This window comes from Antechinus flavipes, chromosome 5 (assembly GCF_016432865.1).
Source record: "Antechinus flavipes isolate AdamAnt ecotype Samford, QLD, Australia chromosome 5, AdamAnt_v2, whole genome shotgun sequence".
Classification (NCBI taxonomy): Eukaryota; Metazoa; Chordata; class Mammalia; order Dasyuromorphia; family Dasyuridae; genus Antechinus; species Antechinus flavipes.
The window spans coordinates 227939484-227962636 of NC_067402.1; the positions used below are offsets into that span (position 1 = coordinate 227939484).

Genomic DNA, 23153 nt, shown 5'->3' on the forward strand with positions numbered 1-23153 from the left:
GCTTGTTTAAGATTAAAAGTAGGGCTTGAACTAGAACCAAAGTGTCTCAATGCCATTCAACGTTTTATATCACACTGTGTCACTTTGTTTGTGAAGTCAAAGATTTGGAGTAATAGATTATTTCTAAGGATTCTAAGGGGCCAATGAAAGAAATATATTGAAGCTTTCCCAGGAATGTAATCCTGCCATTCAATCTTCCAGAGTTGTTATGTCAGTTGATAAGGGTTTGGAGAAATTAACAGATAATAGATTATCCATTTTAGGACCCTTTCTTACAAATTTTTCCAGCTTGATTGATAGGACCTATCAAAGCTTGCAGAATGACCTAAGGTCCCATCTTCTAATGAAACATAAGAGGGCCTGTTTGTTATTTAAGGACCAATCTGGCTAAATTCAGAGAAGTACCATTAATTTGCTGTGTGATGATGGTTTTTTTGGTCCATAGCAACTTGAAGAAACTATCTGCTAATTTTTAAGAGTAGATGTGGTCTTCCTCAGTCAGACTGATGAAAGATAAAGGATATACCATCTGTAGACAAAGATCTTACCAAATTTTCCTGAAATTTGGATCTAAATTTCAAGAACCAAATTATTGATATATATGCACTTAAGTAATTTTGGGTGCCACTGATGCAGATTAAAATTACAATGACTAATGTGTCTCCTATTCTCCTTCTACAAGTTACTCTTGTCAAGGTGACCGAAAAAAGGCCTGAAACCTCGGATGTGGGAGAATGTATTTTCTAGTACCTAGACTTCAATGTCTAGTCGTACTTCCTGAACCAGCCACTTCCTAGAATAGTTCATCCTGGTGAATGTATATAATCAGGAATGTCTTCAGTTAGAATAGATAAGTTCAACTGGTTTCAGTACTTGTAGAATCACAAAATCTCATATAGGTAATAAGTTCAAAGTTCACTGCCTCTAATTTAGGACTACGATGTACCATATACAGTATTCCAGTATCTTGGTAGCGGGAAAATGGGTAAAACTGCTATTCCATTTGGCAAGACTTCTAAAATTTAGTCTCATGTGAACAGCTGAATTGCTGAAACTATCACTGTTTTGCCACTGAGCCTTTTTTTACCTGGAGACCACTGAAAACCAGTGACTGGTCATGTAACTACTGTTACTAAGAGCTCTCCTGAGCTATAGCATCTGGGTCTATTATATAGTTCTATGAAGAAATTTTAACCTGAAACATTCCAGATCTTTTGTCACCTCCTAATAGCTGAAGTCTCTTTAGAAGTAGTAAAAGGGCTTCCAAAAACTACTGGGGGAAAAGGAAATGGGGAGAAAAAGCATCTAGCCTCTTGGTTGGGACAGTCTTTTGGTCTGTCCTCTTCTATTGACACTTTTGTATAAGAATTAAAATGATTTGAAGACAGGGCAAGAAGAGACAGTAACCTAAAAAATATATAGAATGCAAAAATAGGGAAATATGGAGAAAGTATAATTTTCAGGATGCAGAGAGGCCTTCCTAAATATTGTGATTTATATTGTTTTCCTGTGAAAGAACTACCAGACCAGTGCAAAATTATGTTGAATTGTATGAGGCAAGAGTAGTGTGATGTGTTATTTTAAATGAAGACTTATTATTTTTTTTTCTTTTTTTTATAATTATAACTTTTTATTGACAGAATCCATGCCTGGGCAATTTTTTACATTATCCCTTGCACTCACTTCTGTTCGATTTTTCCCCTCCCTCCACCTCCACCTCCTCCCTCAAATGGTAAGCAGTCCTATACATGTTAAATATGGAAGACTTATTTTTAAAAAACGTTTTAGAGACTTCTGGGGGGGGGGGAATTAAAAGGATAAAAGGAAAATAGTTCTAGTACAATAAAGAGAACTCAAGACAAACAAGGCTTTACAGATATTCTTAGGAGAACAATGAAGGACCAGTTAATTGTTTAAACATCCAAACTTAAAGCCATTTTTTGTTTCTGGTAAGAGGGATGTGACAAACCATAATCAGGGTGATAGTTTCCCCTGTAGATTAAGCATCACACAAATGACCCAGCCCGTTTGTCTCTAGCCAAGAATAAAGGAATCTGTGAAGTTTCTTCTGATTAATCAATGCTGATAATGTTCCTGAAGGGCATAGAATAAATACACACACTAGCCTAAAAGGTAGAAAATTGTGTGCACAGCAGGCAGTAAATATTTAATTGACTTGACAATAAATGCTTAGAGGCAACTATCTGAGAGATGAAAAGGAGGTAGCAAAGTTAGAACATCTAAATTACCAAATAGCCACCTTTCATCTCTTTCCTTCATGTTCAGTTAGAAATTATCTCCTAGAATAATGGTAAAGGGCCTTGAGGAGTTCTATGAGGACTAACTGAAGAAAACTGAGGGGAAGACATGAAACTTAAAAAAAAAAAAGGATTAGAGTTCCGTTTGGCTCAAAGGGTATATCCATGTACAACAGGTGGCAGTTGCAAAGAAACAAAGTGAAGTTCAATGTAAGGAAAAGCTTTCTAATTAGATTTCTGCCAGAGTGGAGCACGCTCCCTTGGGAGGACACAATTTAAGTCAGAAAGGGTCGCATCTGTCATCTAACCTAACCTCTTATTCTATGTAAGAAAATTAGGGTCGAGAAGTTGGATTCCACACAAAATGTAGGGGAAGGTCAGGAGGGCCAGCATTCTGGTATGAGTATTGCTAAGCTCTTTCAGAGTTGCTCATCCACCTTTGGTGTCCACCTAGTACTCGACTCTCACCTGTGGCTCTAAGAAGCTGTAGCATGTAGAGTGGCCACATCCCAGCAGACTGGCTAAACCAGGTTGAGGATAAATCACAGGCCTCATTAGGAGATGTCTACCCCAGCATGCTAAAACTTTCCCCAACAGAATGGATGGATGAAAAACAATTTGTTCCACCAGCACTGAAGGTGGCTAATGTAGACTGTGGAATGCTTAGAGCTCCATCAGATATCAAGAACTTGAGGTCACCCTGGGCCAGTGCTGGCTGTCTTGCTGTAGGACTTTTCACAACTCTAGTAAGGCTGACAGCTTTGTGCCATTTTGCCTCACTCAAATCCAATTTATCATCCTATGAGGTCACTAGTCCTCTTTAAAAATAATGGACAAATAACAATGGCTAGTTATACTTTATTTTATTTTTTTTGCTGAGGTAATTGGGGTTAAGTGACTTGCCCAGGATTACACAGCTAGGAAGTGTTCAAGTGACTGAGGCCAGATTTGAACTCAGATCCTTCTGACTTCAAGACTGGTGCTCTATCTACTGTACCACCTAGCTGCCCACCTAAGTTATGATTTAAACCCAGGTCCTTTAAATTCAAACCCATCACTTTTCTACTATATCATTTTGTGGGTAAAGGTCCCTCACATACATGAGTTTTTAGTACTCTTTCTCAACCATACAGAGATTCTTATTCCAACAAATTTGACCTCCAAGGTTCCAACTCTTATGATATTATACCCACCTACCTATCCTTAAAGAACAGGAGCCAAAGTTAAGTTATCCAGATTAATGGGACTTTTAGGATCCGCGGTTGTTGAAACAAGCAATTTACCCCTGAAAGCTATGTGCTTTTCTTCTACCTTGAGGAAGGGAATTTTAATTTCAAAGTCCACTGAATCCCAGGAACTTTTTATCTTTTGCATGTGGGGTTATCAACCTCTCCTTGAGGTTAATCCTGTAGGCCTCTAACTGAATCTTTAATAGGTTTGCTTCTGAAAACAGCTATTTGGGAGGGGGAAAAAAGGCATAAAAATTAATATACTCAGTGAGAGTCAACCAGACAATAGAATATTATTTTCAGTTCTGGGTCCTATTAACAATACCACTTAGGAGAACAATAAGGATCAGCTAAGGGAACTGAAATTTAGGCAAAAGAGACCTGGGAGAAGGAAGCATAATCATGCTTTATCAGATGAAAGGATTAAGCTTTATGAGACAAAACTTTATGGAAGTTACAGGGCAGTAGATTTTGTTTTCATATAAGAATTTCCTAACAGAGAAGTCTGATAATGGATTAGGTCACTTAGCAAATTCCCAAGTCCTGTAACAAATATGAACACATGATTCTTGCAATCATTTCCTGCTTTAGCAGATTATGAAAATAAACCCTACCCAAATTTCTTAGACTAGTAGCTGCCCATGTTATTTTATAAGCAATCAAATTCAAGGGAGATTAGGAGTAAAGTCTGATTAGGATACTGGGAAATTGAGCTTTTAATCCTGTGATTTCTGCCCTGATCAAATAGAGACTCCCCAATTCAAGTAAACAAATACCACGAGCCTGAAATGGCAAACCATATTTAATATCTTTATATGTCTTTCACTGTCACTCCTGTGCTGTGATCCATTCAACAATTCAGAGCAGGGAGCACATCAGTACATTCCTCTGACCAAGGATGGAAACCATGGAGACACTCAAGGTAGGCTGGTAATTACCCTTCCATGCAATTTCGGGTGACCCACAGCATGTCTCAAGTCTTGGTATTCTAAGGTAGAATGAACTCTTCAGTCTTGCAGAATGCTTTGAGGCTTTTGTTCTTCAGCTGCCTGGCGTAGGACACCACGATGCTGAAAGTAGCGATAGGCCCGGGCACTACACAGAAAGCCACCATACACAGTGAGTAACATCATGGAGGCAGAGAAAGCCTTGTAGCCAAAGTCAGCTAGTTGTTTTGGTGACATCATTTTGCACCCTGCAAAGAAACTGGATTCAGATTCAAAAGCTTGAATGTAATACTTACTCCCACATGTTCCCCTTTCTAGTTAGAATCATTCCAGTAATACAAAATATATTTCCCATACAAAAAACTAAATGGGTGATAAGAAAGTGAAAACAAAAACTTCCTTTGGGAATTCCCAATACAAAGAAGCAAATGAACCAAAAGAAAACAGAACTGAATTGGAAGCAAGTTGACAATATTATCCATGTTATTAATTAAGTATGGCCAAAATCAAAAATTGTTTCACTTGGCTTGGAGTACATGATCTGATACATACATTTTTTAATTTTTAGGAGTTTAACTTTCTTAATTTTGTCTAAGGCTTATAATTAAATCTGCATGCCTTGAATTCACGACAGATCAAATGGCCAATAGAAAAATAGGTATAAAAAAATTAACACTGCTGTGGTGTTATGTTAAGCGGGCCCAAAGTGCCATACTCATAGAACATGCTCAATAAGTGCTTCATAATACAAACTGTAATCTTTTCAACTAAGTCAAACTTTGAAACATTAAGTAAAGGTATGCCACCTTCCAATGTGAACCTCTGGAAGACAACTATGACTTTGAGCCCTCCTGTAAAATGGAGAACTCATTGGTTCCAAGGGCTTCCAATGGCTCTATTTCAGATGGCTTTTAACTGTATCTGCAGCCCTAATCTTTCTCTCACACTTGGGGAACAAGTCAACTGCTTGCTGAAACTGGTATACATGCTCAATATGTAAAATTGATCTTCTTATCATTTTGCCTTCCTTAGCCCCTAAAAAATTCTATCACTTCTTCAGACTTCCTTATTTCCTACAAGGACACCATCATTCTTTTAGTTACTCAGGTTAAGTCATCTTCAATTCTTTCTTAGGCATTTATTAAATACTACTATATGCCCAGAAATTGACACAAAGACAAAAACATTTAAATCATTAAGATCTGAGTTCAAATCCTACCCGACACATGTGATCCTAGCCAAATCATTTAAATTCTCAGTGCTCTAGACAAGTCTCTTAAGACTGTAAATGGTAAAGAGGTTTCCTTTACTGTATAGGGAGTTCTCTATGCCAATAAAATTATAATTCTAGTCCTTATTCATAAAGAATAAATTCAAAGAGGGCAGTTAGATGGCATAATGGATAGAGTGCTGGCCCTGAAGTCAAGAGGACCTGAGTTCAAATCTGGCCTCAGATACTTAATACTTCCTACCGTGTTTCCCCGATAATAAGACCTATCCCGAAAATAAACCCTCCCCTTCCTGTGTAAGATTCCTCTAAAATAAGCCCCTATTGAGATTGCTACTGTAGTGAAGGTGATCCCCTGCGCTACACGCTACATTACGGTACCCTCTGTACCGTACCCCCCCCCCCCCCCCCCTGTGAAACACACACCGCGCTCCGAGCTGCATCCAATCAGAGTTGCAGCAATGAGCGCGTTATCCTGTTCTTCCCCAGTGATTTGCTTGCTGGCGCCATTGAGAGCAGTGCCGTGGAGGAAAGCTGAAGCAGGACAACATAAAAACCCGGTATGTAAGTGAGGGGGCATGATGGAGGATAAAAGAAGAACTCAGCCAGCACTCACTGTGCTAAAGAAATGAAGAACTTCCTTGCAGAGAGAATAGATCAAGTAATGATTCCTGCAGGAATGACTGCCTATCTCTAGACCCCTGATATTGCAATAAACAAGCCATTCAAGGACCATTTGCGCATGGAAGTCAATGACTACATGGAAAATAGAATGGAAAGAAATCAGTGTGGAAACTTTGTGAAGCCCTGTCTGCAAGAAGTCGTGACTTGGGTGAAGAAGTCATGGGATAAAATTACTGACAGCTGTGTCGCCAAGGCACTACGAGCAGGTTACCTGGACAAGACAGGTTCATTTAAAGAGAGTTATATTGCTGGACATGACAGATTGGGTCCACTTCTTCTGAAAGAAATAGAGGCGCAAGACATCCAGGATGGAATTCAGGGTATGGACACTTATGACGATGTTGTTGAAGAAGATGACATGATCATTATTGAATAAAGGTACTTTTTTTGGTTCACATTTACCTGTTTATTAAAATTGCTGTCAATGTTCATTAAAATAAGCCCTCCCCTGAAAATAAGCCCTCTGGTGTTTTTCTATCCAAAAAATTTAATAAGACAGTGTCTTATTATTGGGGAAACACGGTAGCTGTGAGACCCTGGGCAAGTCACTTAACCCCAATTGCCGGGGGGGGGGGGTGGGGGGGTGGAGTGGGAGAGACTAAATACAAAGTAACTAATAAGGGAAGGCACTATTTGGTTAGGACCAGGAAAGGAATGTGTGCTTGAAGAAAGTGAGCAATTCTGTGAAAGAGGTAAGGAACAGAGAGTTAAATGCATCACAGTGTGTAGAAAAGGGAGTATGCAAAACCAAGTTGGAAACACACATTAGATATAAGTTGTGAAGGACTTTAAAATCAGAACTTGTATTTTATCTTAGAAGCAATAGTTATTTAGCAGGGTCAGACCTGGACTTAAGTAAAATAGTTTTGGCTACTGTGTGGAGGAGTACAAGGAGTGGGGAAGGAGTTGGGGCAGGGAGACTATTGGGAAGTCACTGCAATAATTCATTTGAGAAGATGAAGGACCTGAACTAAGGATCTTTGGAGAAATTTTGGTTCTCCCACCCTTCAAATCTAAATAGCTGACAAATCTGGTATCCACACAGATATTATAAATCTGATTGTGATAAGAGTTTTTAATAAGATTGATAGAAAGGAGCCAATGGAAAGGAATTCATTGAAAAGACAAGAAGTGATAGTTGATGGAAAAGGATCCCAAAGGGTGTGGGAAAGAGGATCTAGACTAGTACTTAGTAATTAGTAGCTATTTATATTATATTAGTAACTAATAACTAGTAACTAGTAATAAAGACTAGTATCCCTTTAAGGGATAGAACTGTTTGTTTGTTTCTTTCCTTACTTCTTCTTGTTTCTCCCCTCTCCCAATATCTCCAGCACTTTACAGATAATAAACACCTATCAATAATGTAATTAATGTCTGTTCAAAGGAATTTAAGAAGGGAAAAGGTTGGATACGTTTAAGAGACCTATGGGATGAAAACAATGGTCTGAGAATGAGTTAACAATGCACTGTTTGTAGAAAACAAATATAGCACTGGGCTGGCAAACAAGTTTGAATAGGGTCAAAAGAGTTGAAATTCTGCTTCCCTCTATACCAATTTTAGGAAGGGAATACATTAAAAAAAAAAAAAAAAAAGCATTTACTTCAATATTTATTAAGTTTGGCAAAAAAGTTTTTTTTTTAATTGATAATAGTAATGACAACAAGTGGGTCAAGTACCTTTCTGAGGTGAATTTCTAACCAAAGGAGGAACAGAGATAATTCTAAAATTTAATTACATGAAACTAATGGGTCTATCGAAGAAAAAAATTAATTCAACTAAAGTACTGAATGGGACAGGAGGGGAACTTTTGTTTCAAATATCTGAGAGGTTCTTATATCAAAGATATCCAGGGAACTAAGAGAAAGTTGTCACGGAAAGGTAAAGGGGGAAATCTAGATGATATAAAAACAAAAGATTAATATAAATCTATTTTAAAAAAACAAAGAAAATGCAAATCAAAAGAACTTTGAGATTTCACTTTATTCACACCTAGTAAATTGCCAAAAATGACAAAGGATAAGAACAGTAAATCTGGGAGGAGTCATGGAAAAAGATAATAATGCATTGCTGATAGAGCTGTGAATTTATTCCACAATTCTAGAAAGCAATTTAGAATTAGGAGTGACTAAAATGTCCATAACTTTTGACCTAGAGATTTCACTTTTAGGCACATACTACTCCAGGGATGCTAATAAAAACAAATATCTGATATATATCAAAATATTTACAGTTAAGCTCAGTGTTTTAATGAAACACTTGAAACAAAGTAAATTTTCATTGGGAAATAACTTCTGGCAAATGAATGTAAGAGTATCACAGTGCTATAATAAATGATAATAAATGACAGACACACAGGGGAAGACTTGAAGCAATGCAGAGTTAAACAAACAAAACTAGGAAAACCATGCACGTAAAGATTACAACAATATAACTGAATGATGTAAAATTATAATGACCAAACTTAGTGCCAAAAGATTTATGAAAATGCCCTTTAGCATACAGAGGAGGAACATTATGATGGAACTAGATATATCAGATTTTTTAAAATCTTGGGTTAGTCTTGCTGAAAAGTAAGGCTAGGCAGCTGAGTTGGTGTAGTGGATAGAGCCCTGAAGTCAGGAGGACTCAAGTTCAAATCTAGTGTGACCCTGGGCAAGTCACTTAACCTCAACTGCCTCAGCAAAAAATAAATAAATAAATAAGTGTGTGTGTGTGTGTGTGTATAAAAGGGATGGTTCCCTGGATGGTGGTGGTGGTTAGATAATGCAATAAAAATTTATTTTAAAGAACTTACTGTGCTAGGATCTGGGAGGAGACACAAGATCAAATCACCACCTAAGGAACACTCTTCTGATTAGGCATATATTCTAATAAATTATTTAACCTGAAAAATAGAAGGCTAATGTGGGATTGAATAATTACTAGTCTAGATCCTCTTTCCCACACCCTTTGGGATCCTTTTCCATCAATTATCACTTCTTGTCTTTTCAATGAATTCCTTTCCATTGGCTCCTTCCTATCAATCTTGCTAAAAACTCTTATCACAATCAACTCTTTCCTTCCAGATGTGGCCTTCAAAAATGCTAATAGGACCTTCCACAGAATATAAACAGAAGTACAGTATTTTTCATTTAGCCTCAAGAGTTTCCTTAAACATCCATAAAGATGCTAAGTATGCTGCTGGTTATATCATTCCTCTTTTAAGATATGGCCCTCATAGCAATATCACTGAGTCAAAGGATATTGTAATTTTAATAATTTTGTGGGCACAATTGCAAATCGCTTTCTCAACTAGTGCATAGCTCTACTAGTGCTGAATTAGTGTACCTATCCAACACAGAATAAAACCAGAGTCTGGGGTTTACTTAGATGAAAAAAAAAAACAAGTAGCATTGGAAAGGAATATGGTCTTCAGATTAAAAGACATTGTGGACTGTGATATGTGTGGCTATAATAGGAAAATGGGAGAGATGTCAGAAAGGTCTTGTCAACCATATAGATAGCCACAGTCACTATTCTTAAGCAGAGCTGAAATCCATGAGCTACAGGATCTAGTCAACTCAGGAGCAAGAAGACTCTGAATGCATTCAAATTCATAAGAATTCAAGCTATTCTCCAACTGATAAATGGTCAAAGGATATGAACAGACAATTTTCAGATGAAGAAATTGAAACTATTTCTAGTCACATGAAAAGGTGTTCCAAATCACTATTGATCAGAGAAATGCAAATTAAGACAACTCTGAGATACCGCTACACACCTCTCAGATTGACTAAGATGACAGGAAAAGGTAATGACAAATGTTGAAGGGGATGTGGGAAAACTGGGACACTAATACACTGTTGGTGGAAATGTGAACAGATCCAACCGTTCTGGAGAGCAATTGGGACTATGCTCAAAAAGTTATCAAACTGCGTGCCCCTTGACCCAGCAATGTTTCTACTGGCATTATATCCCAAAGAGATCTTAAAGGAGGGAAAGGGACCCACGTGTACAAAAATGTTTATGGCAGCCCTTTTTGTAGTGGTAAGAAACTGGAAACTGAGTGGCTGCCCATCAGTTGGAGGATAGTTGAATAAGTTATGGTATATGAACGTTATGGAATATTATTGTTCTATAAGAAATGATCAGCATTACTTATATGTTAGAGAGACTTACATGAACTGATGCTAAGTGAAATGAATAGAACCAAGAAATTATTGTACATAGCAACAGATGATTATATGATAATCAATTCTGATGAATGTGGTTCTTTTCAGCAATGAGATGATTGATGCCAGTTCCAATGATCTTGTTATGAAGAGAGCCATCTACACCCAGAGAGAAGACTATGGGAATGTGGATCACACCATAGCATTTTCACACTCTGTTGTTGTTTGCTTACATTTTATTTTCTTTCTTATTTTTCTCTTTTTGATTTGATTTTTCTTGTGCAGTAAGATAATTGTATAAATATGTATACATATATTAGATTTAACATATATTTTTACCATGTTTAACATATACTGGCTTAATTGCCATCTAGGGGAGGCAGTGGGGGGAAGGAGGAAAAATTGGAACACAAGGTTTTGCAAAGATTAATACTGAAAAATTATACATACATATGTTTTAAAAATAAAAAGCTTCAATTAAAAAAAAAAAAAGGAAGAAGGAAGGAAGAGGAGGAAGAAGAGGAAGAGAAGAAAGACTCTGCCATACCTACAAATTACTGGATCCACTGCCTACAATAGGCAGGAGTTCTAAGGATTTCTCAATTTGCCTTTTAGATACCAACATAGATATAAATGGGCCTGACCCAAGAAATCTCATGAGAAACCTCATGTTCTGATAAATTTCTTAGACAAACTAGAACTTGGATTCTGATGTCTTGATGCTCTGATGCCTTGCTGTGCAAATGAAGTGAATAGCTGGAATTATGAGAAAATTTTTCAGGCTTTCATTGCAAAGTAACAGGTCATCAACACATTAGACAAGGATAGAATACAAGGGAAATCTTCCTTTTAATATTTGGGAAAACAAGAGGGGATTCTCCTGTGAAATTCAAATCTAAGTAAGCTGATGTCCTTTGCCAAAAAGGAATTAGGAGTCTGGTTAGAGAAGAATGGAGAAAAAGGCAAAAGCAAAGAATAGTAAACTAGGCTGTAGAAGAGAGTAATGATACAAATATGGTAACAAAGTAGGGAACAACAAGGTGCAGAGAAATTAAAAAGAAGTTAATATAGAAATCTTAGCCAAAAGGAATATATAGGTCACTTTTTCCTTCTTTCTAGGTAAGGAGAATTAGGGACATTACAGGGGGAAGTAACAGCACAAAACACTTTGTTAAAAAAAGAAATTAAAATTCCTTTTTTGACATCATAAGAAAGGGAATACCAAATGACTGAAAGGACTTGCTGATTTCATGACAAATCTGGAACAGAAACAACAGCAAGCACCCAATTTCATTTAGAGTGGATGTCCACAAGGAGCAGGGGAAGCCACCTCAGCTGGACTCAAAGGGTCAAGTTCTGGACCGAATTGAGATATTTTGTATTCCTATTACTATGCCAGATTCTCAGGGGACAAAATTTGAACCAGTTAAAAAATGGTCTCCTGGGGAAAGTAAATATAAATTTGTGGAAAGTAGTAAATTCTGACATGTAATTTACACAACTCCTTTCCCATTAATTTACAGTTGTAAAGAGGAATAGTAAAAAGATATGTTCATCAGAGAGGAAAACAAGAGAAAAAGGGCAAAGGTCAAAATAAGAAGTTCCATGAATATCAATGGAATACAGCAAATTAACTGACAGTGAACTGTCAAAGCAATCTTAAGTATGAACAGAAAAATTCAGTTTCTCGCCTCCAGTTGTGAATTGGTTATGGGATCTGTGTTATAACCATCTGAGACCATTGTAGGAGGAAACCGTTCAGCAGATTATAGGCATAAAGAGCTATAGAAGGCTTGGCTGTACTCCCTGGTGGGCCTATGGACTCGATCACTAGGGTACACCTGTTTCTTTAAAGACGTGGCTTTCTACAAAAGTAATAAAGCCCAAGTGGTTTCTAGCTTTCAGAGATGCCCTTTCAAGTAAAAAATGGAATAGGCTTGCTGACTCACTTATTTTACAGATCTGCAATTTGCAGGGCTAAGAGAGTACTTTTAAGTTTCTCCTTTTTTCCCCCCCAGTTTCCTGCTAAGCATTCTTATAAAAGTAAATGGCTACTGCTACTATTTGGCTCACTGTGTGAATCTTCCACACTGGTACAAAAGTTTTTATTAGATTAGATAAAGCATTTAAGAAGTGTTTAATATGTGCCAAGGATGGTGGTTTTGATATCTTGGAACAGTGTTTTCTACTAGGACATTATTATAAGGGACATGCTCTTCAGTCTTCAGTCTGGGTTTAATAAAGAGGAATATTAAAAATTTTCCAAAAATCTTTCAGCAAATTTTTTCAGGTGTTCCCATAATTACAGTTTACATAACTCCATTTGGAGTCAATTCTTAGAGTATGACCCTAGTATTGCAGTTAGTAATTCTTGTCCATCAGCAAATAGATGGTCTTGTTCTGCTGCCTTACTGTTAGCAGGTCTCCTAGCAACTGTATGGGCCACATATTGCTCTCAGAGTGGGGCAAAGAGCAGGAGGTCCCTTCTTACTGGCAACCTAGTTAGTCATATTTATGTGGTGGTAAGACACTTCAAGAGCTTCTCTAAATTTTTTTTGAAGATTATGGAATGCTAATCACCAACTGGGCTTTTTCCTGAATTTATCTGGATGTTCAGAAAGAGTGGACAATAGGATTTTATCATTAATATCATCGATTATAAAAAAAGAACACAAATACTTTGTAGTTCCTATCCAAGGAGTGGTGCCTCAGAAAGATGTGCATTAGGGAGTTGCATAGCTTGGGTTTGCTGATCAGTCCAATTTTCATGGAAACAAGTGGGGAAAATAATCAATAATTCTTTGTTTCCTATTTCAAACTTTGGTTAAGATATAAAGGATAATCTTTGGACAGTAAATTTTCATGTCCATGATGTTAATTCCTTACTAGATCAAGAATCAGGTTAGTCTGTAGAATGTCAATAGAAACCTAGAGGACAAATGCTTGGGTCATGATAGAAGGTTAGATTTGTTACCTACAGACATGGTGAGGAAGGGAGTACTGAAAGAGAGGGAATATGAAGAGAAGTAGGCAGAATGGGAAGGAATGGAGGTGCCATAGGAACAGAGGAAACTGGGGTCCAGAGGTCCAAAGATCTTCAGGGGGCTGAGAAAAAAAATAAAGAGTGATATATAAGAGCTGATCAAAAGAGGTAGGAAGGATTTCTAGAAAAGATTAAGAGTGGTAGGATCAGTTTAGGATGAAACGCTCAGTTTTTGCTACAATTCCAGAAGTTTACTTTCTGCTTTTTTAATAGAGTCCTTCTATGAGTATAAACTCTTTGCATTTCTGCTTTTCTTCCCAGGTTATTTTTTACCTTCTGAATCCAATTCTCCCTGTGCAACAAGAGAACTGTTTGGTTCTGCACACATATATTGTATCTAGGATATACTATAACATATTTAACATGTACAAGACTACTTGCCGCCTAGGGGAGGGAGTGGAGAGAGGGAAGGGAAAAGCTGGAACAGAAGTGAGTGTAAGGGATTATGGTGTAAAAAATTACCCAGGCATATGTTCTGTCAATAAAAAGTTATAATTTTAAAAAAAGAGAGTCCTTCTAGCTAGCAAATGCTTTCTTCTTCTTTTACAATGTATCACATTTCTTAAAAAAAAAAAAAAAAAGTCTTGTTAATAAGTCAATTTATCTAAATCAAATGATCCTCCATTTGGCCACTGTCAACTGAGTTTCTACATGTGTAAAACCATTCCACATGACAAGAGAAAGATCTATCATTTTAGAGATAATCCTGCATGTAACTATCAAGATCCGCCAGAATTCTATTTGTTTATTTTTTGCTATTTGTGCCAAAAGTGCTCAAGGGTAGTTTTAATTGTTGATTACTTCTGATTTAATTTATCCACAAAAAAGAGGAAGGTCGTCTATATACAGTTATCATTCTGAGAAAGAATTATTTTTCCTTGAAAAATTATTTTCTATGCAAATTAAGACAACTCTGAGATACCACTACATACCTTCAAATTGGCTAGAATGGCAGGGAAAGATAATGTGGAATGTTGGAGGGGATATGGGAAAACTGGGACATTGATACATTATTGGGGTAATTGTGAATACATTCAGCCATTCTGGAGAGCGATTTGGAACTATGGTCAAAAAGTACCCTTTAATTCAGCAGTGTTACTACTCCGCTTATATCCCAAAGAGATTTTAAAGAAGAGAAAGGAACCTGTATGTTCAAGAATGGCAGCCCTCTTTGCAGTAGCCAGAAACTGGAAACTGAATGGATGTCCATCAATTGGAGAATAGCTGAATAAATTGTGGTATATGAATGTTATTGTTCTATAAGAAATGACCAGCAGGATGATTTCAGGAAGGCTTGGAGAGACTTACATGAATTGATGCTGAGTGAAATAAGCAAGACCAGGAGATCATTATATACTTCAACAACAATACTATATGATGATCAATTCTGATGGACATGGCTCTCTTCAACAATGAGATGAACCAAATCAGTTCCAATAGAGCAGTAATGAATTGAACCAGCTACACCCAGCAAAAGAACTCTGAGAAATGAGTGTGAACCACTACATAGAATTCCCAATCCCTCTATTTTTGTCCACCTGCATTTTTGATTTCCTTCACAGGGTAATTGTACACTATTTCAAAGTCCGATTCTTCTTGTCCAGCAAAATAACTGTATGGACATGTACACATATATTATATTTAACATATACTTTAACATATTTGATATGTATTGGTCTACTTGCCATCTGGGGGAGGGAATGGGTAAAAGGAGGGGGAAAATTGGAACAAAAGGTTTTGCAATTGTCAATGCTGAAATATTACCCATGTATATATCTTGTAAATAAAAAATTTTTTTAAAATTTATTTCCTTAGAATCTTCCCAAATAACTTTCTCACACAGACTAATACCAGCTGCACTAGGTCTCAAACAATTAAAACACTCAAGTCCAGGATCATGAATGCTCAGAGAATTGTGCATTCAAACTTTTTATTAAGAGTTTCCAGAAAGTCTTAAAAAGGCATCACTTTTAGAGAAAAAAAAAATGGCTCTATCATTTTCAGAGATCAAGGACTGGGACAACACAGAAAAGGCTAGTGCTGGGTAAGAAATCTTACCTTAATGGCATCCCTGAGAATTCATCTATTCTGGCAATCTCTAGGGTCCTCAAAGAAATTTTCCAGTTATCTTATTTCTGACACCAAATTTTTGGGAGATTTCTCAACTTGAGGTCTTGAGAAGCCCAGGAAGAATCATATCTAATAGCTAGGTCCACAAAGTGGAGGTCAATAACTTCAGAGACCAAATGAAAAGGAAATAGTAAGTTTGTTCAAAGTTAGCTAGGGCAACCACTAATTGAAAAGGGACTCCCTGAACAAAGATTTAGTTTGGTTTAGTGTTTATGTTATGAGACTTAAGTCTTTTTTTTAGAGATTACATTATAAGCAGCACATTGAAGCAGACAGAAATGAATTTAGGACAAAAGTATACATTTAAGGGCTGCCTATTCTTGGACTTATAACGCCTTACTTTTGTTCTTCTCAGTTCCCATTCTAAGAATACCACTGACAAGTCTCACATCTCCAAAAGAAGGTAAGTAGTTGAGAGAGTAAGAAAATCATATTACACAAAAATCAGTTTGCAGCAACTGCAAATTTTGAGACTGGAAAAAATTTAAGTAAGGAATATATTGGAAGGACTGGCAAATAGAACAAGAATAAATTTTGTTTGGGGCTTTCAAAAATTAGAACTGGAAACAAAAAACAGAGAGGGGAACAATTTAAATTTCCACTTCTTGTGGTGATGTCATATGCTTGTGAAATAAGGAATATCACAATCCAAGAAAACTCAAAATCACAGAGATATGTATGATAAGAAAGCGTGAATTATTTAATCTGCTCTCTTCACTGGCCTTTAGCAATACTCTGCAAGTCTAAATTGAACTAAACATTCTGTGAGGCTCCAGATGGTGGTTCTAAGAATAGTGAGTAGATATTCCAGAGGTAGTTTTCAGTTTGTTAGAAGAAAGCACGTAATAATTACAGCTACTCAAAAATAGAATAGGAAACCCCCTTATATAGCAGAGGCTAGACTGTTTCAGTTTTTTTGTATTTGTAGCCTAGTGTCTAGCAGAATGTCCTGTCTTAATGTTTTGTTAATTAAACCCACATGGCTTTAAATTCCCTTCCAATACTTGAGCCTTTCTATCATTTGTAACCAAACTTCTCAAAAATTAATCTACATTTACTATCTCACCTCTGATTTATTACTAATAGCTAATATTTTATACATAACTTCAAGGTTTGCAAAGCACTTTACATATATCACTTGTTTCTAACAACCTTGTAAAGAAGTCATACTACTAACCCCCTTTTGCAAAAGAGGAAATTAAGACTGAGAAACATTTAGTGATCTGCCCAGGATCACACAACTATTAAGTATCTGTGGAAATATTCACTTCAGATTTTTCTGACACCAAATTCAGTGCTCCATCCCCTGTGCTCTACAGCTGTTTCCCTTCTGTCTATAAAATGAAGTCTATCTAATTCCTATTTCCCTAAAGGAATCCTGTATTCTGGTCAAACAGGTCTATTCATTACTCTAAAGACAATCATCAAATTCCTAGCTCTCTGTTCCCCACTATCTGAAAGGTCTGCCTTTTCCACTCCACAGATGGCTACTTTTCATCATGCTTTCCCAGCCAAGTTCAAGCCATCTTCTGGGAGGCTGACTATCCCAGGCAAAGGAAACACTCCTTCCTCCAAAATCCTATAGCAGCTAATAGAATGACATAGTAAGAAGACTAGATTTAGAGCTGAGAGATCTGGGTTCCTATCTCAGTTCTGCCACTTTATTAGTTGTGTGACCTTTGGCAGATAATGACCCTGCTAAACTTGTTTCCACAAAGGTAAAATAGGTATATTCTCATCTTGAGTCATTAACACTTGGGTTCAAGATCAAATCTGACACAAAGGGACAGTATAAAGAGAAAGAGAAATGATGAAAAATTGTATCTCATTATATCTCATTCAGATAAGGAGATGGGAGAATTTATGTGGCTATTTTTCATAGTATTCAACTTGAAATTTTCTGGCTCCAGAGCTGGACAATGGGAATGACAGAGCCACTCCTTATCTGAAAAGCTTCCAAAACACTTAAGAAAAGGTGGAGGCTATATTATGAACACAAACTGAACTGATCAGGTTATTTGGATGTCTGAAAGGAAACAAGACAAATTTATAGTCAAAATATACATATATGGTCCATTTTTATGACTAGCACTTCAAAAAGAGAGCCATTATTATCAATAAACTCATTTTTACAGATACATGTTGGCACTTTATATATATCTGGATTTGATCTGGTCAAAGTCCATCCTGAAAATAAATCAGAATGTAGTCAATGTTCTCTTATCAGCATAGTTGTGGTAAATCAGAACCAAATGAAAAATATACATTTGCTATTTGAAATATAGCATGAAAAATGCTAAAAAAAAAAAAAAAAGGGTAGATCAGGAAAACATGAATCAAAAAATTCCAATCTCAGAAATATATTAGCTTTATGAACTTTATCTCTATTTATCTCAATTTCCCAATCTGTAAATGGGAAAATAAAATTATGGCCTCTCAAGTCTTGTTTTGAGAATCACATGATTGTAAAGTGCTTAACAGTGCCTGGCATATAGCAAACACTACAGGAATAATTAACTATTGTTCTTAAGTCCTAAGGTATGATTAGTGAAATTTTCAATTTGAAATAATCCACCATGGGACTATAATCTGATATTAACCTAAATTTTTATTTCAGATATGATTGCCTACATTGTCAGGAGGCCAATAGTTCACCATTTAAAGGAGATGCCATGTGCTGCCCAGAGGAAATGTAGACTGAAATTATTACAGGTGGATGGCTATATCTGGGAAAGACTGAGGGAATGACCTTGAGCATGGTTATAGATAGGATCCTCTCGACTTCGTTTCCCTCTAGTATTACTTCCTTTTGAACAGGAACATATTTCCCACCTGGCTAATGTGGAGTCTGACTGTAAATAAGGTGGAAATGAGATAGAATACCCACTTAAAATAAAAAGAAGTTAAGGATGTTTTATCCTGATATATTTATGTTGAGTCATTCTGTGTCCTAGGGCATAAAAACCAGTTTTATGGCTGTTATAACACATTTGGTAGAATTACTTAGCAATCTCTGCAAGTTACTTGAAACCAGGGAAGAATATCCTTTGAAAGAAAACCATTCTAAAGCTGCCCTGAGACCAAGGCCTATTCCAGAATGTCTAAGGGAAGATATTTTCAGAAAGCACATTAGGTTAATAGATTATGAGTATTGGTATTATTAGATTACTTTGGTCTTGTTTTATGGTGTTTTTGTTTACTGAGGTTTTTTGGATGACTCTGCTATCATGTAAATCTCTCCCACACTAGGAGCCCTCTAAATGATCGGCAACAGGCCTTAATTTACAAATAGGGGCTAAATATTTAATAAGGCTTGTTTCTTTCAGAGAATACAAGACATTGTTTCAACTTTGTTACAATGATAAGAAATGTGGAATTAAGATATGTGACACTCATGGCCATAGTACATTTTCTGCTTAAATCTCCTTGTTTACAGCCATTAATCTGGCATAAGCATCAGAGATTATGATGATTTAGTTAAGGATAAAAGAATGATAGAAGACCAAAATGTAGTACTGAAGCATATGGGTATATTTTGTTTTGTTGTTCAGTCATTTCCATATATATGGTTAGCATCAAAATGGGAGAAGTGTTCAATAACTTAGTGACACACTGTTCCCAGACCTGTTTTGACAATACACTGGGGGAAGTATTCCCAGTGGGCAGTTTTTGTATTACTTGTTATTATGTACCAAATGGCCTGTTAAACATCAAGTAGTCCTCACATACCAGCAATTAGGGAGGTGCTACAATGCAATGGATCAACCAACTCCTTTTACAGACATGGTCCTATGCTAATTACCTTTATTTCAGTTATCAGTAAAAGCTGGCTCCATCTTGAATCCCTTACTAATCTGCAGTGATTAGTCTTTTTAATTTTCTTTGTCCTGAATTTTGCCTTTTAATCCAGGCAAAAGCCCAAATGAATTATTTTTCTTTTTAACAAAAACCCATTATAGGCAAGGCCCTTTGTTAAGCACTGTGAATAAATGAAGCACAACCCTATATAGATGACAGAATTTTAAAAATATGGTTTAAGTGCCATATGCAAAAAAGGACATGGGGAAATTATGAGAGAGGAGGTGGTTAGGGGCAAGAAGTGACATGTAGACTGGTATCCTGGAGATTTCAGAGGACATTGAGTAAGGGTATGCCCTTGTGATAAATTCCTGGGAAAATATGAACAAAAAGTCACAAAGGAGGAGACAGATGGGTTGATCGGAGAGATCATCCAAAGACATGAAATTAGACTGTAAGCATCTTGAAAGTAAGGAATGGTTTTTTGTTGTTGTTGTTGTTGTTGTTTTGGGGGGGAGTGGAAGAGGAAGAGGAGGTGGTTGGGTGGCCTGTCTATATTCCCAGCACTTAGCACATGGCCACCAAGCACAGAGCAAACCTTAATAAATGCTATTTGACTGACTAATATAAATATAAATCACAGATCTATTTCAGTATTTGAATAGGTGCTACAAGATAGATGGGCCCAGGTAGAAGTGGAAGTTCCCACTTAATTCAATTCCCAGAAGGCTTGATGTAAGAATTATAAAAGATGACCAGGATTCTGACGGACCCTCCTTGGGTTCCGTTAGATGCCAATTAAAATCCCACTTTTTTTTTTTCCTGAAGCAATTGGGGTTAAGTGATTTGCCCAGGGTCATACAGCTAGGAAGTGTAAAGTCTGAGGCCACATTTGAACTCAGATCCTTCTGACTTCAGGGCTGGTGCTCTGTCCATTGCACTATCTAGCTGTCCCTAAAATCCCACTTTTTACAAGAATCCTTTTCTAACCCCTCTTAATTCTAGTACCTTACACTCTTTTAATGATTTCCTATTTATCCTGTATATAATTTGTTTTGTAAATATTTGTTTGCTTGCTGCCTCCCCCCATTAGATAGTGAATTCCTTGAGGACAGAGCCTGGCACATAATAAACATTTAATAAATGTATACTGAATTGAACTGAAGGGAAAGGGAGTAAGAGGAGCAGTCAGAACATGGTCAAAGCAAAGGGAGTATTTTATACAAAGGTAAAATAAAAAGTTTACAAGTGTGAGGAAAAACTTTACAAAGTGACGGCGTCTGGTTGACGCATTACATCTTGACTAAGAAACCAGACTAAGAAAATGAAGCGTCTTTAAATGGCCTCAAAACCTACGCGCAAGGGTAGCCGGCCACGCCGCAAGGAGGTATGGTCTGCTTCAGCACTCTTTCCTCCCCCGAGCCCTGACCTTCTGCCGCCCGAACTCCCCCCCTTCCTTTCCCCCCCCCCCCACTCTAGCGTTGTTTCTCAAAGTTTTAAAAATAAGCAGGTCTTTTAGTCTGGGGAAATCTGGGAAAACTTCGGAGCCCAGACTTGGCTCCACCACCCTCTCCTGTGTTGCCTCTCCCGCCCCACAGGTCCTCCCTCATACCTGGCCCTCACAGTGCTGCCTCCCTAAGTCCTTCAACAGCGCTCAGCCTCCACCGATGCGCCACTTCCGGTCCCAAGGGAAGATGGGACCGGAACTATAGAGATGCAATACGGGGAATCAGGGGAAGGAAAACTCGAGACCTTGAAGCCTAAATCGAGAATCCGAAAGAGAAGTGTTAGGGCGGAAATATATGCTTATCTTTTCAGATCAACTTCCGGCCTCAGTCGGAAGATGTATAACTTCCTGAAGCCGACTAGGGCACACTTCCGTCCTGAAGAGGAGCATCTTCTGCAACGCTCGCTGAACTCGATGAATTTCTGGCTCGCCGGGCCAATCATTGGCGCCCTAAAAAGACTCCAGTGATCAGTTTGAACGCACAGAATCCTGGGCTTCGTAGTCATTCCCCCTTAGGACTCCCCGCCGCTAAAGTCTGGGAAGTCTCTAATGGAAAGGCCAATCCCAAACGCGGGTAATCTAATGATGTCATTAGTCGTTAAGCAGATCCTTTTCTGGAAAGATTCAATTTGAGGCAAATCAGTGCGCCCCCTGGTGCTGCATCCTGCACTTTCCAGACTGGGTTAAGACCCAGAACAATGAATAGCAAAGGAACCTAGCGTGAGTCAAGTGCTGACCTGGATCCCTGCGAAGATATGTGGCCAACTTTGGCAATGGTCATATGAAAAAAGGGGAATTGGAAAGCCAAAGGTTATTTCCTCTCGTTTTAAAGCTGCCTCAGATCCCTAAAGCCTTGGGTATTTGTTTGGAAGCCTCATAGTGAGAATACAGAAAAGGGTTAGGGAGAAACTGAACCTGGCCCCATCATGTACCAGCGCAGTAACCCTGGCCAGTCTCTCCAGGCTTGTTTTCATAGCTCTGCTAAGACCACAGATTTAAAGTCAAGAGGTGATCTAGTCCAAACCTCTCATTTTCCAGGTATGATTAATAATAATATTTATCAAGTTTTGTAAATATTTGCTTTTATCCTAATACAATTCTTGGATTATAGGTGCTGTTTTTATCCCCATTTTACAGATGGGGAAAACTGAGGCAAACAGCCATTAACTAACTACACCAGCTAGAAAATGTTTCAGGATCCATCACTCTACCTACTGGGCCTCTTAGTTTCATAGGAAAGAGGTCCAAGGAGGCTGATTTGAACTCAGGCTCTCAGCCTCCAAATCTACCATTCTTTCCACTGCACAGACTAATTACCAAGAATAATTAGGAGTGAGAGGGTCTGGGGATGAATGACAAATTTGATGTTGTTAGAACACTAAAGGCAGAGTTTTCTTCACCATACAGAAAAAGAAGGCTTGAAGAGCACAGGGTGTGACACACATAGTTCAGAAAAGAATCTGACTTCATTTTTGAAACAAGGATGTTTGGGACATCAAGATGGCATAATGGACAGAACAACAGCCCTGGAGTTAGAGAAAACCTGAGTTCAAGATACTTGACACTTACTAGCTCCTAGGTAAGTCACTTAATAATGCCAAATGCCTCAGCCCAATTCCCCCCCCCCCAAAAAAAAAAAAAAAAACAACTCCTAAGGATACTTGAACGACCCAGACTTAAAGTTAGGAATCTGTTTAGTGTCAATCATATTACTGAATTTTAGACCTCTTAGATGAGATGTGGGTGGGCTTTCTCACCTTTCCTCTAACACAATTTCCTAGGGGTAGAGAATAGAATGACAGGATCACTCAGGAAGATCAAAATTCTTTGTAATCCTGTCTCCCATTTCAATTATCCAGAGGCTGGGTAGTATTTCATTGCTGCTAAACTTCTTACTGCTTGGCAGTGGTGGGAGGCGGCTTCAGTCTCTGATTTAAGAGGGATTTAGTCACTGATCTGAGGGTGGAGGTGGGCTATAGAATTACCACTTTTTGTTAGTGGACCACAACATGCCATTCACGTACTAGTGTCCCCTCTGCTGGCTGGACAGAGTCCCAGAAGACTATTAATAGGCAGCACCAGGCTGCTGACCTGCTAACATTCCTGCTGCTGCCATCTGATCCTTGACCAAGGCTAGGGCCAAGAATACTCCTCTCCCTCTCCCTTCTCCTCCC

General features: G+C 37.7%; 1 protein-coding gene and 1 long non-coding RNA gene across 4 annotated transcripts; one reads left to right on the plus strand and one right to left on the minus strand.

Moving 5' to 3' along the window:
- Positions 1 to 4271: 4271 nt before the first annotated feature.
- Positions 4272 to 21250, minus strand: LOC127539067 (cytochrome c oxidase assembly protein COX14). 3 transcript variants are annotated; one of them, XM_051963051.1, is made up of 2 exons: positions 21085 to 21250; positions 4272 to 4693 (listed from the first exon to the last, which is right to left on the minus strand). In XM_051963051.1, the coding sequence occupies exon 2, from the start codon at positions 4672 to 4674 to the stop codon at positions 4495 to 4497; it is 180 nt and encodes a 59-aa protein (XP_051819011.1). In that variant the 5' UTR covers positions 4675 to 4693; positions 21085 to 21250; the 3' UTR covers positions 4272 to 4494. The 3 variants fall into 3 exon arrangements, with proteins under 3 accessions (XP_051819011.1, XP_051819010.1, XP_051819012.1); XM_051963050.1 differs by having other exon boundaries at positions 4272 to 4682; positions 21085 to 21245; XM_051963052.1 differs by lacking the exon at positions 21085 to 21250 and adding an exon at positions 9145 to 9169 and having other exon boundaries at positions 4272 to 4682.
- Positions 21251 to 21512: 262 nt separating this feature from the next.
- LOC127539069 (uncharacterized) lies at positions 21513 to 22627 on the plus strand. The gene is made up of 2 exons (XR_007947821.1): positions 21513 to 22017; positions 22387 to 22627. It is a non-coding gene; the product is annotated as an uncharacterized LOC127539069 (long non-coding RNA).
- Positions 22628 to 23153: the final 526 nt, after the last annotated feature.

Bases quoted from the DNA above. Each gene is read 5' to 3' on its own strand.
- LOC127539067 (XM_051963051.1), bottom strand. From the start codon at position 4,674: ATGATGTCACCAAAACAACTAGCTGACTTTGGCTACAAGGCTTTCTCT.